The sequence below is a fragment of the Anomaloglossus baeobatrachus genome, chromosome 6, assembly GCF_048569485.1.
Source record: "Anomaloglossus baeobatrachus isolate aAnoBae1 chromosome 6, aAnoBae1.hap1, whole genome shotgun sequence".
NCBI classification, from domain to species: Eukaryota; Metazoa; Chordata; class Amphibia; order Anura; family Aromobatidae; genus Anomaloglossus; species Anomaloglossus baeobatrachus.
Window position 1 is genome coordinate 252002253 of NC_134358.1, and position 14195 is coordinate 252016447.

Here is a 14195-nt window from a genome sequence, read left to right on the forward strand (position 1 = left end):
CTTTAGAATGTGCAAGGAAACCAGAGGAAAACCACACAAACATGGGGAGAACATACAGGTTCCTTGTAGATGTTGTCCTTGGTGGGATTTGACCCCAGCGCTGTAAGACTGCAGTGCTAACCACTGAGCCACCGTATAGAAAGATAAACATTGCCTTAATTCAAACTTCCTATTCTCATCTGTAGGACATATTTGGTGTTGCACCAGGTCTTTGTAATGCACTACCCCAGACAACTCAGTAAATTTCAGTGTCAACAGTTTTAAATCTTTCAGAAAAACAGACCGTTTCCTCATATATTCCATGCCCTCAGTAGCACTTTGTATTGGACATATACAGATACTGGCTTTTGGCTGGTTCTTGCAACTTTACATACTGTACATCTTGTTAATTACTACAAAGATGGCTGGACCATACTTGACAAGCACTTTTCAGCTTTTGTATCATGCCCTTATAGATTGTTACCGTACTCCTGTTGTTTGAATTGTTGAATCATGTTGTACCCTGTAATATTTGATATCGCTTATACTTGTACCGTTTGTCTTGTAAAGTGCTGCAGAACATGTTGTCACTACATAAATTAATAATAATTGTTGTTGTTACATTTATTTTTGTACATTTTTGCAGATTTTGTGCTATTACTGGTGAAAAGTCAGGTGGTACTCGGAATGGAGTATTTTCCTTCAAATGAATGGAGCTAATTCGATAACAAACAGAACCACTACTACTTTTCTACTACGTAAAGCCATCTCTGTGCTATACATTTTTCACAAATTGTTTTCCACAGATGTAGAAAAAAAACGTGATTGTGACATAATGCGATATTGATAAAAAACATTTATATTTTATTGTCCTTTTATTCTGTTTCAGAAATCATGCGTTCCAATGGCTTTTGCTTAGCAAACACCGAAACAATAGTCATTGACCACAGCCTTCCACATGTGAAAGATCCTGACTTGGATGTAGACTCAACAGATCATTTGTGAGTATGCCATACTGTTTTAGCAATAAAACCTATTCTTATCTTTGTCTCCTGGCCAGGGTATCTTTTACAAGTTCTAAGCAGTGACCTTACCTTGACATGCCCACTCATTGCACAGCATTGGAGAAGTGTCTATTTACTGCTTGGCATTAAAGTACAACATTATAAGTTTCCTGCTGTCACTGATTTATAGAAAAAGGAAGATATTTTCTGTTCATATATTTTAGATTCACAGGGATCCAAGAAAATGAGATATGTGGTGCTTCTTGCAGTGTCCTTGCATTTACGGGCTGTTTGTTCTGCCTGTGTCTGCAGCACTGACTTAAAAGAAATGTGCCATTAGAAAATGACCTGTTGTTTAAACCACATTTTTGTGTCAAATATATTTTTATTATTTTGACAATTGTCGAACGTTGATGTTTTTTCCAATTTAGGCCTTTTTTAGACTGTAAGGGCCCAATGCATTAGAAATTACATGTCATATGCCAGGATAAAGGCAAATAATAGGCGTGTAGGACTAACATGCGCCTAATTCATTAAGAAACACATCTCAATAAATGAATTTGGCACTTCTGATCACTTACAGACTCCTAACCAGAAATTTTACTCCATAAGTTATGCTTCTGAAGTGGCAAGAGTTGTGAAGACTTTGTCGGGCTGCCTTCACTGCAACCCATCCCAACCATGCTCCACCAACTTTGGCAGACCTGGTTGGGCCTGGCGTGAAAACACCAAAAGTTGCACAGTTTTTCCACAACTTGTAGCTTGATTTGCGCAAACATTTTGCAACTTTTCAAAGCAAAAAACTTTGCTGGATCAAGGCCTAACTTCCTGTTGTTTTAGGAAACAACACATGTACATTAACAGCAATGAACAGTTTCTGACCCTGTCTTTTGTACTGAATCATGTAATGAGTGCGTGCAGTGGACATTGTGAAGGGAGGAGGAGCAGAGGGAACTTTGACATCGCCTATTTTAATTGGTAAATCCTTTGTTATTGGCTGTGTGTAGAGGTCTTACCTGTCATTGTAATCAACTAATGACAAGGAGCCTGCTGAAAACTCTTCCGGAAAGGACAGAAACTGCAAGTCTAAAAAAAAGTCCCAGGGACCAGTGTGAAAATTGTATCATTGCTATTTTTTTTAAGGTAACCGGTCACGAGGTTTTGGCATTCTAAACCAAAACTAGCACCTTAAGCAGCACCTGTGCTGCAATCTGTAAAGGTGCATCTTGTGCCCTGATTCCCCCTGTAGACCACTGGAGATTCCTTTATAATATCTCCCACCATGTGTGCATGTCTTGTCCGACGCCATGCACTTAGCTGGGCAAAATATTGCGCCTCGGCAGAGACATCGCCGGCTTGCGCAGGCGCACTTTGCTACGCCCTATTGCGAGCAAAACCAAGAACATAGCTGCGCCTGCACAAACCGTCGATTTCTCTGCGCAGGCGCAAGATTTTGCCTGGTTACATTGATTACGCAGGTGATGTCATCCACATTGCTTGGCAAAATTTTGCGCCTGCACAGAAAACTCGCCGGTTCTCGCAGGCGCACTTATGTTTTTAGCTTTGCCCCCAATAGGGCAGAGCAAAGTGTGCCTGCACGAGCTGGCAATCTCTCTGCGCAGGCACAATATTTTGCCCAGCTACATCGATGGTGCTGTCAATCATCAAAGGAGGATGGCAATCAGCACCAATAGGAGGGACAGGAGCCGCAAAATAGGACGCCTATTGGATCGGACCCACAAATTTGCATATATGGCAGGAGATATTCTAAAGGTATTTGGTATTTGTGGAGTCTACAGGGGGAGTTGGGGGCACTAGATGCACCTTTGTAGAATGCAACACAGGCTCTGCTTAAGGTGCTAGGTTTGGTTTAGAATTTGCCAATGACAGGACAAGAATCGGACTAACTAATCATGTGCTAAATAGTTGTAAGTCAAATCTATGTATCAGATAGCCAAGATGATTGTCTATAAAATGAAGGTATTCTCACACTCAAAGCTGTAATGGATGGTGAGATATGGAGTCTGAAGTTCAGAACATTGTTACCCTTTTGCTCGTCAGTGTATGTCTTCTTTATACTATAGGACAGAAGTAAGACAGGGATCAGATTCCAAGACATTCTGGTTCAGAACCCAACATTAACTGGCAGACAGGAAGATTATCATAGAAGCCAGACACTCTCACTGTATGAGTGATTTGTGCCTAAGATCTCTCATCTACAAGCTGTGAAATACAGCATTACTAGCTTAATATTATTCCTTACACCTGCTGGCTGTCTGATTACAATGTAGAGGATTGATTGGTGTAATTACTTTCGGCGTTGTGCTGGGTAGAGATACTGCGGAGCAGGGTTATGTGCCTCTCACAGCGTGAAACATGGCAGTACGAGGTGCCAGCGGAGCTGGATCAACAACAGGTCACCTCTTTGATGCTCTCAGGACATTCTTTGAATGTTATACGACTCCTTAACTTGATATTGAGCAATTCTCTGCCCAGTGAACTTGAGCGGTGATACTGGTGCAGAGAAAAAAGAAACTGGAAGTGGGTCAGGAGAGAATTTGTTTACTTGGTCAATGTGCAAAATGGAAACTTTTGATCACACAACCTGAGTTTTCCTATAAGCCAGAAGATGAAACATATCTTAGTAGAGCTCCATTCATCTGATGGAGACCAAGGATGTTCTTATCTTCTCCATTGGGAAAAGTATGTCTCTACATGCACTTTTTATACTTTATAGGAAAATATAGCAGGCTTCATTATCCTATATAAAGCCAAGGACAAGGATGTTTTGCTGGCTTTATCGGTTTTTGGGGTTTTTTTTACAGTTGGACAAAAGGAAACAATATGCCAGTGGTGTTGATCAGAAGTAGTTTTGTGGATTCAGGACACACTTTGAGTTATTATAGTAAAGTTGAAAAAAGGCATCTTCTTCCAATGACCCATTACAGCCTATATATATATATATGTATATATATATATATATATATATATATATATATATATATATATATATATATATATATATATAACAGGGGTACCCAAACTTTTTCATATGACTGTATCAACACTTTTTGCTCACCCATCTTGCTTTTGACTCAGCAACAATCTGTAAATATATATATATATATATACACGCATATCTATATTTAATATATATATTAAATATAGATATGTATATATATATGTGTATATATATATATATATATATATATATATATATATATATATATTTATTTACAGATTGTTGCTGAGTAAAAAGCAAGAAGGGTGTATGCAAAAGCACATTTGGACAAGCCAGTTACATTTTGGAAGAAGGTCCTGTGGACTGATGAAACAAAGATTGAGTTGTTTGGTCATACAAAAAGGCGTTATGCATGGAGGCAAAAAAACACGGCATTCCAAGAAAAGCACTTGCTACCCACAGTAAAATTTGGTGGAGGTTCCATCATGCTTTGGGGCTGTGTGGCCAATGCCGGCACTGGGAATCTTGTTAAAGTTGAGGGTCGCATGGATTCAACTCAGTATCAGCAGATTCTTGACAATAATGTGCAAGAATCAGTGACGAAGTTGAAGTTACGAGGGGGATGGATATTTCAGCAAGACAATGATCCAAAACACCGCTCCAAAACACCGCTCCAAATATACTCCGGCATTCATGCAGAGGAACAATTACAATGTTCTGGAATGGCCATCCCAGTCCCCAGACCTGAATATCACTGAAAATCTGTGGATGATTAGAAGCGTGCTGTCCATGCTCGGCGACCATCAAACTTAACTGAACTGGAATTGTTTTGTAAACAGGAATGGTCAAATATACCTTCATCCAGGATCCAGGAACTCATTAAAAGCTACAGAAAGCGACTAGAGGCTGTGATTTTTGCAAAAGGAGGGTCTACAAAATATTAATGTCACTTTTATGTTGAGGTGGCCAAACTTTTGCAGCAGTCAAATTTTGTTTAAATGCGGATTGCACATTTTCTGTTAGTACAATAAACCTCATTTCAATCCAGAAATATTACTCAGTCCCTCAGTTATTAGATATATGAAACTGAAATCGCTGTTGCAAAAACCCAAATTGTTATAAAGAAAAAAGGTTAACATTAATAGGGGTGCCCAAACTTTTTCATATGACTGTAGCTCACATAGAAGGCATAATGGTATCTTACAAAAAAGAGCGTATGTGGCTGCGAACATTTGTATACACTGGTGAAGAGGGGCCTACGGCAATGTTATAGGGGTATTCCTATTTCGAAGATCCTATCCCAATATGTAGTAGGAGTAATAATATATTTCTCCTGATATAACCATGTCTCTTACATCATGTGCAGTGCATTGCTTCTTAGGTATCCATGGTTATGACCACGCGCAACTACCGTATTTTTCGGACTATAAGACGCACCGGACTATAAGACGCACCCTGGTTTTAGAGGAGGAAAATAGGAAAATAAAACTTTAAGCAAAAAAATGTGGTCATGACACACTGTTATGGGGCGAGGATCTGCTGCTGACACTGTTATGGGGGTAATGTCCCCAAATTCTCTACTAAGGTACCCCATCCTGGTAATGATCCTCCTGCCTTGTATATGATCCTGCTATAAACCCCCATCCTGCTCATATACCCCCATCCTGCTCATATACCCCTATCCTGCTCATATACCAGCATCCTGCTCATATTCCCCCATCCTGCTCATATACTCCCATCCTGTTCATATACCCCCATCCTGTTCATATACCCCCATCCTGTTCATATACCCCCATCCTGTTCATATACCCCCATCCTGTTCATATACCCCATCCTGTTCATATACCCCCATCCTGTTCATATACCCCCATCCTGTTCATATACCCCCATCCTGTTCATATACCCCCCATCCATCCTGCTCATATACTCCCATCCTGCTATATGCCCCCATCGTGCTCATATACCATCCTGGTATATGGCCTGTATCCTATAGCACAGAGAAAAAAAATAAACGTTTATACTCACCTTTTCCTCACTCCCTCCAGCACCGATCATATCTTCCTCTCAGCAGCAATGACCTGTGTGTGGAGCCGTCCCCCTGCAGCATCGCAATGTCTTCCTGTCTGTGCCGATCAGCTGATCAGCACAGATCAGCTGACCGGCACAGACAGGAAGACATCGCGTGCTGCAGGGGGACGGCTCCACACACGGGGACGGGTGAGTACACTGATTCACTGCACCCCGCGCTGATGATGACGCACGGGGGGCAGTGAATACAGCCGCACATGACCACTCCAGGCTGTAATTGCCAGGGGTGATCATGCGGACCGGCTCTTTACTATACGCGCGTCCCCGCTCGTCCTCCCGCCCACCTGTCAGCGCCGGCTTCTGCACTGAGAAATGGGCGGGAGGATGGGCGTGCATATGTAATGAGCGGGCCCACATGGTCACAGCAGGCTGCTACAGCCTGCTCGTGCCCCCGATGATCCGCTCCATCGCAGCACCCTCATTCCCGGCCGCAGCCCTATATTCAGACCATAAGACGCACCCACAACTTTCCCCCAACATTTGGGGGAAAAAAAGTGCGTCTTATGGTCCGAAAAATACGGTAACTGTTACTATGAGTGGTTGTAACCATGGCTACCTAAGCTGCAATGCCCTGCACATGAGGTAAGAGACCTGGCTATATCAGGAGAACTATACTACATTTCTAAATGGAGGAATTTGCTAATATTATTATTATACCTACTACATATTGGGGAAAGGATCTTGGAGATGGGAATATCCCATTAAGGGGTTATTCCCATCTTCAAGATCGTATCCCCAATGTGTAGTAGGTGTAGTAATAATAATAATATTAGCAAATACCTCACATTAAAAATGTAATATAGTTCTGATATCTACTGCTCAAAAAAAATAAAGGGAACACTTAAACAGCACAATGGTATTTAAGCGTTCCCATTATTTTTTTGAGCAGTATAGTAATGTCTCTTATCTCATGTGCAGGGCATTGCAATTTAAGTATCCATGGTTACGTCCACTCTTATAGTGACAGTTAGTTGCTCACGGTCGTAACCATGGATATCTAAACTGCAATGCCCTGCACATGAGGTAAGAGACATGGCTATATCAGGAGAACGCTACATTTCTAATTGGAGGTGTTTGATATTATTATTATTCTTATTACAAATACTACATAATGGGATAGGATCTTGGAGATGGGAATACCCCTTTAGGTGCATGGTGCTCTTAGCCTAAAGAAACCTGTACTCCCTAGCTCAATGTTGGCTGAGTGAAGCATGCATGTGAATGGCTGGGTCTGGAGGAATAGCTGTGTGTGCCAGCTTTATATACTGAATCTCTAAACAAGCCTGAGCATCACATGCAAAAAATAAAATCTATCTAAGAAACAAATAGCTGAGGTGCAAAAAGATGACACACTGCCCTCAAAAATATTCATAAGCATGTTCTCCTCTGGGTAAGCAGTCATTTAAGAACATTACGTGGTGTGTGTGTGTGTGTGTGTGTGTGTGTGTATATATATATATATATATATATATATATATATATATATATATAGCTCAGATACAGACTAACTGGCAGCAAACCTATTAAAGGGCAGTTAGAATTCATCATAATGATATAACCCATACGAAGCTTTCTGAAGTTCCAGAGAGGAGATCGTCTGAATTTGACATGGTGGAATATCAGAATCTAATCTTATCGGCACCAGACAACCTCAGCTTTTCTCAGTCCTTCTCTGATCCTCGCGCTTCATCTGCGGACGTGCTTAGAAATATCTTAGCAGGCTTCAGCTGTAAATGTCAAAGTGGTTTGCTACAGATTGCTGAGAATTGATTACTGCGCTGCCCACAAATTGTAAGGGTGAGGAATAGGTCTATTCTATTATCATTGTAAAGAAGAGGAGCACAGTGCAGGGACTTATTAGTGTATCAGGACTAGAGAAGGATCAGGTTTAGTCATAAAGCAAAGAGATACTGCGCCGTTATGGTATGGCACACTTTGCTTCAGAAGGTCCCTGCATAATCACTTTTAGGCTAGGTTCACACAGGCATATAAAAAAATCGATTATAGTGGGACAATTTTTTTCTCACTTGTTATCCGTGTGCAATCCATTTTATTTTACTCAGCCGCTATTAACCATTTACAGTTTCCTATGCTACAGAATTGTAATCTATTATATAAAGCTCAGTGTATGTATGTATGTATGTATGTGTTTGTGTGTGTGTATGTCCGCTAAAGGAATCCGCACCGTCGCATTTACAATCACGAAATTTTCACAGACGCCTCATGGGACTCAGAGAACGTCATAGACTATGTTTTGACGGGAAAATTTAACCCCGCACTTTACATTTACTCTCCAAAATCCTGCCTCAATTAAACTGAATGGTGGTGGGAGCTACAGGCTATTAATAGCAACTGTCAGTGGTTGCTATAGGAACAAAATAAACTGTTAGTATAAGAAGCTCATGTGTGAGGTAATAAGATGTCAGTGGGGAGACGGATAGAGAGAGACAGAAAAAGACAGAGACAGACAGACACAGATAGAGACAGACGGGGAAAGAGACAGACAGAGACAGACCTGGAAAGAGACAGACCTGGAAATTGACAGCCGGGCAAAGAGACAGCCCTGGAAAGAGACAGCCCTGGAAAGTGACAGACGGGCAAAGGGACAGACTGGGCAAAGGGACAGACTGGGCAAAGAGACAGAGTGGGCAAAGAGACAGACGGGGAAAGAGACAGACAAAGACAAACAGGGAAAGAGATAGATGGGGAAAGAGAGAGACAGACACACACACACACATAGAGACAGACACAGAGATAGAGAGAGACAGACAGACACAGAGATGGAGACAGATAGACTGATACAAATACAGACAGAGAGCTAGAAACAGACAGAGACATAGATAAAGACAGACAAAGAAAGACACAGACAGAGAGACACATAGACAAAGACTGGGAGAGAGACAGAGAGACAGTTACTATCCTGGGCAATGCTGGGTACTACAGCTAGTTTATCCATAAAAATCAGATGCCATGCTGTGGCTCTGTATGGGCATCTGTTGTTTTTTTTTCTCACGCCCACCTGATTTTGGAGTAGGGGTGATTTGAACTCTTATGTTTTTTTACATATTTTTCATAATATATTTTTTTCACTTTTCACTGTTCTTAGGGGACTTGAATCTGCGATAGTCTGATCACTTGTGCTATATGCAGCAAAACCATAGCATTGCTGCATATAGTGAACATCACAGTCTCCATTGAAGCTCAGCCACAGGCAGGGTTTCAAAGGAGCGCTGCTATGACAAGCACGGGTTCTGCAAAAGACCCCCTGCTGTTATGGCAACCCATTGGTGACTTGCACTCACTATATGGGCATGCCAATGGGCGCTGAAAATGGTGCGTCCCCATGACAGTGCGTGTTAAATCCCGCTGTCAGAGTTTGTTTACAGGATTTAACAGGTTAACATTCACAGGCATAGCTCCAGTCCACCCACGATTGTTAGAGGCAGATCCTGGCTGTAATACCCAGCCATTACCTGCCGATTATGGGGCAAGCCATATCCATACACTCACTTCATGTACAGCGGATGTCGTGAAAGGGTTAACAAATGCGGCATGAAAAAAATTGGCACTTGACATTTTGTACGAATTTTTGGCACAGTTTACACTAAAATTTGGAATAAATGCAGTATGTTGGATAAATGTGGTCCATTCGGTTGATCAATAATAAATACAGCATCTTGTCATTTTCTTCTTCTGTGAAACAGTTTAGATAAAAGTCTCGCTCCAAAGTATCCTTCAAAGATCTCTTCTAAGTAAAGCCATCTAGACTCACACTGACAAGTAGGTCACACTGCTTCTCCTCCAGATTGTTCTTCTAACAACCTCTATGATGACAGTGTACACAGCAGATTTTTTTCTCACACAGCCCACATGGATTCTCTGCTGTTTAGTACACAGAATCCTATATTTATTCACTGTTTTAGTTAACTGATGAAAATAGGGTTTTCCCTTAACAAACTGTGTTTCCAAGTCAGTCTGGTGTGATCACTGCAATTTGTATCTTCATATCTTGATGATAAATTTATGGTAAATGAGACAGTTTGATGAAAATATTGCAAATTATGCAAAAATAATGCACTGCTGATAAAGGGACCGCAAAAGTTCTCCTTCATTCATTGTGTGTAGGTCCAACTCCTCATCGTGACATCATGTTTGATTGCCTCTTCCACTTGGCCAATTCGAAGCGTGTATAACCTAAATCAATGACTTATTTGTTGAATTGTTACATAAAACCGCAGAGAACTTTTTCATGATTTTTTTTTTATAACTGCAACAAAGGCATGTAATGTCAGTAAAGTTTGTGAGTAACCAGTTTGTAATAGTGTTAACTGGTTCAGATGATGGCACTATCCACCCTGTAAAGCCATATTTCTCCAGCTATTATAGATAGGTATGCTTAGATATTGATGAGCAATCCATAGGATAGATCATGAATATCGGATCCTTTTGATCATTTGCTCTATATACAGCAATACCATATTGCAGTACATAATGTAAATGATGATCTCTTATGAATCACAGGAGTACCAAAATGGCAGTTAATGGAGCTTTCAGTCATGGTAAGCCATTAGCACCTTGCAATTGCACTGGCGATCCCTTAATTTAAATGTTTCCACCAGTGATTGTCACTCAGCGGTATCTAAATAGTTGAATAACAGCATCAGAGCTAGCGCTGGTCTTCTGCTGTTAAAGACAGATGTTGGCTGTATACCACAGCCAGCACCTGCTGCATGTGGAGTACAGCCAACTCCTTAGCCCCCTCCACTTTTGCGGATTCTAGAGCAGATGTGTAGGTATCTCCATTTGCGATAATGGATTAAAGAAGTGACCCTCTTGTAGTACATAAAAGTCTGTCAATTGATTAATTTATTCTTAAGAGTTCTAACTTAAAAGAGCATCTTCATTTTGGTCTTTCATGGCATATCCATGCTTATTTCTTCTTTTCAGAACTTCCATACAAGTAAATGGAAGCGATGCGTAGTCAACTCTCAGCAGCGCATGACAGTACCTAATCTGGAAATAGAAGCAGGACCCTCATTTAAATGAAATAAGTAGCTTATTCTATAGCAGGCTGTACACGCTACGATATTTCTAGCAATTGCTAGCGATATCATACGCAAAAGCACCCGCCCCCGTCGCACATGCGATTTCGTGTGATCGCTGCCGCAGCGAACATTATCGCTACGGCAGCGTCACACGCACTTACTTGGTCGGCGGCGGCGCGGTGAATGCCGAACAATCCCTCCCTCAAGGGGGAGGTGCGTTCGGCATCACAGAAACGTCACCGCGACATCACTAAGCGGCCGGCCAATGTGTGCTGCCGCAGGAGCAACAAACTACATTGATAATCAACCATTATTGATTTTTGGTTTTGGGACGACCTCTCCATGGTACACGATTTTCACCATTTTTGAGGACGTTTAAGGTCGCTGATAAGTGTCACACGCTGCGATATCGTTAATGACGCTGGATGTGCGTCACTAACAACGTGACCCCGACGATAAAACATTAACGATATCGACGCGTGTAAAGCCCCCTTATGGTTATCTAATAAATTTCCCCCTTTAAATGCCAATACAAATTATTTTACTTTTAGTAGAAGACTGATGGATCTTGAGGACTGTTGTCCAGAGTACAGACTGTGATGTATGGACTTGGATTCCAAAACTACCCCAGAAAACAAGATTAATGTACAGGAGCTTATGGGTGAAGCCTAGTGGTCCTTATGGGTGAAACAATAGTTTAGCCATGTGGGGTTTCCCCAAGCATATTTTAGCCACCACTAGACCACATATTTATAGAGACACAAAAGAGTCTACAACCACTACTCCCACCACGGTAGGAGGCTCTGACTTTGCTGTATTGACACCCCTGTATTAAATTTGCCACTCACTGCAATGGAAGTTCTTATTGTAAAAATCAATATACTAAATTATATATACTGTATGTATATATATATATATATATATATATATATATATACTGTTTATTTCACATACAAGTTGTGTTATTTGGTGGTACAGTTATCCACACAGACACGGTATTATAGAGAGCCATGCTGAAGGTAAAGTACAGCGGTGAACCCTGAAAATCGTGATGTCGTAACTCCCGAGCGTCATCCATAATAGATCCTTGACTTGATTGATATTTTCCACTTTTATTCCAGTCTGACTCTCTTCTCCATTTGTCCTTTCTTATAGATTTGGAAATGGAACAGATTTTCCTCCAGAGGCCGAGGATACTGATGACCCAACAGCTTATGTTACGAATTTGTCTTATTACCATCTGGTTCCATTTGAAACAGACATTTTAGACTAAAGCTATCAAGAACCTGCAAAGATTTATTTACCTTGAAGGTGATATCTCTTGAGTGCTGCTATTCCTGTGGCCTTTCACAAACTTTAAAATGCATTGCTCTTAGCAACTAGCACACGGATCTCAGCAAATGGAACTACTGCAGATTTACAAGATGCCTTAATGGGAACTGGAGGCAGAAGGACGTTGCTTGTTCTTAATATCCACGTAACAATACTCACCTAGCCTATTGCCGCATGAACATATAGTGCATGTTCATCATTTCGGTCCTATTCACTTGATGCAAGAATCTAGACACCAGCAGCAGATCATGTGTGTTATGTAATTTCTATCACAGCCCTTGAAGATTTATGAGGCCTCCAAAGCACAAATATTACAATGTGATGACTGCAAAAGAAGAGCAAGATGAAGAAATGTTCCTCGACAGCTGAAGATGTGCTAGATTGTTTGGGCTATATTTTTATGTGTATTGGGGGCAATCAAAATGAAGACCACGTTTGTTCATTATGTGTATTGTGATATCGCAGACATCAGTATGTTGGGAATATGCCAAATGTATGTGAGATGGGAACAAGCTTCAGCCTACGGCGTCACACTTAAGGGCACTTTACACGCAACAACGTCGCTAACGAGGCCGGATGTGCGACACGAATTCCGAGACCCCAACGACATCTCGTTAGCGATGTCGTTGCGTGTAAAGCGGCCTTAACAGCGTCTACATTCCAACATTTTGATTCATTATTTGGTATAGGGCTTTGCTGGTATGAAGTTACCTGTGATGGATGTAGATGCGTTTGCTGTATAAGCAAACATATTAGAATCAGCTCTGAGTACCAACAGCGAGCGCATTGTAATGTAAATATTAGTAAATTATTGAAAATGCTAATTCTTTTCTACAATACATTTTAAATCTATTTTATTGAATTGAAATATTACTCACAATAAATATATTTAATATCTGCAGTGTAACGTGTTCATTGTAATTAGGCAGCAAAATTCGCTACCACCCCCTGAATATTGTCACCAACAGACAGATAACATATGATATGTGTTATTTGATGACTGAGAAGTTTTGATGGATTTCACAGCTGCTTGACAATTTGAGTTATGACATTGTAAATGCACTTACTTTCCTTTCTGTCGATTTAAAGGGAATCTGTCACCAGGTTTTCGCTATGTAATCTGAGAGCAGCATGAGGTCGGGACAGGGACTCTGCTTCCAACGAAGAAGGCAGAATCCGTTTTCTCTGCTGTAGATTTAGCAGAGCTTGGAATGTTGAGCTGTGCTCACACCAGTGAGTGTCAGCTTTCTGTGCACAATGTATAGTGACAGACAGCTGCTAATCAGTGGGGGGAGAGTGGTTGGACCGGGTAGCACTCGACAGCTCAACAGTTAGATAGTGATAATCTCCTGCTGATTAAACATTTCATTTATTTAGACAGAAACACACAGCCCAGTAAGTGATACATTACTGGAATCGGTCTCAGCCCCTACATCATGCTGCTCTCAGAACATAGCAAAAACCTGCTGACAGATTCCCTTTAAAATGTTTTTAGGTCTGTTGTTAATAATGCTTAATTAACTCCATCCCCAAAAGTAAGTCAGACTCCATAATCTTGACCTTAGTTCCGAAATGTATTACCAGCCAAAATCACTGTATATATGCAAATGTGTTGTCATGGTAGCGTGGGGTCAGCTGATGACCCCTGACGCTACCATGACTCACTTCCTATGAGAGCTGTCAAAGCGCCAGCACTCACAGGTCAGGTGATCAGAGTATACAGTCATAAAGTCCCCTAGGGAGACTAGTAAAAGCAATAAAAAAATGTAAAAAAAAAAAAGTAAA

At 41.0% G+C, this 14195-nt stretch overlaps 1 protein-coding gene across 1 annotated transcript in view; it reads left to right on the forward strand.

The window, feature by feature from the left end:
- PXDC1 (PX domain containing 1) overlaps positions 1 to 13307 on the forward strand; it is a 79313-nt gene extending 66006 nt beyond the window's left edge. Inside the window, exons 4-5 of the mRNA XM_075316486.1 lie at positions 869 to 980; positions 12234 to 13307. Coding sequence (XP_075172601.1) covers positions 869 to 980; positions 12234 to 12351 — 230 coding nt within the window. The 3' untranslated portion in view covers positions 12352 to 13307. The remainder of the gene's footprint in view (positions 1 to 868; positions 981 to 12233) is intronic.
- The last annotated feature ends 888 nt before the right edge of the window (positions 13308 to 14195 follow it).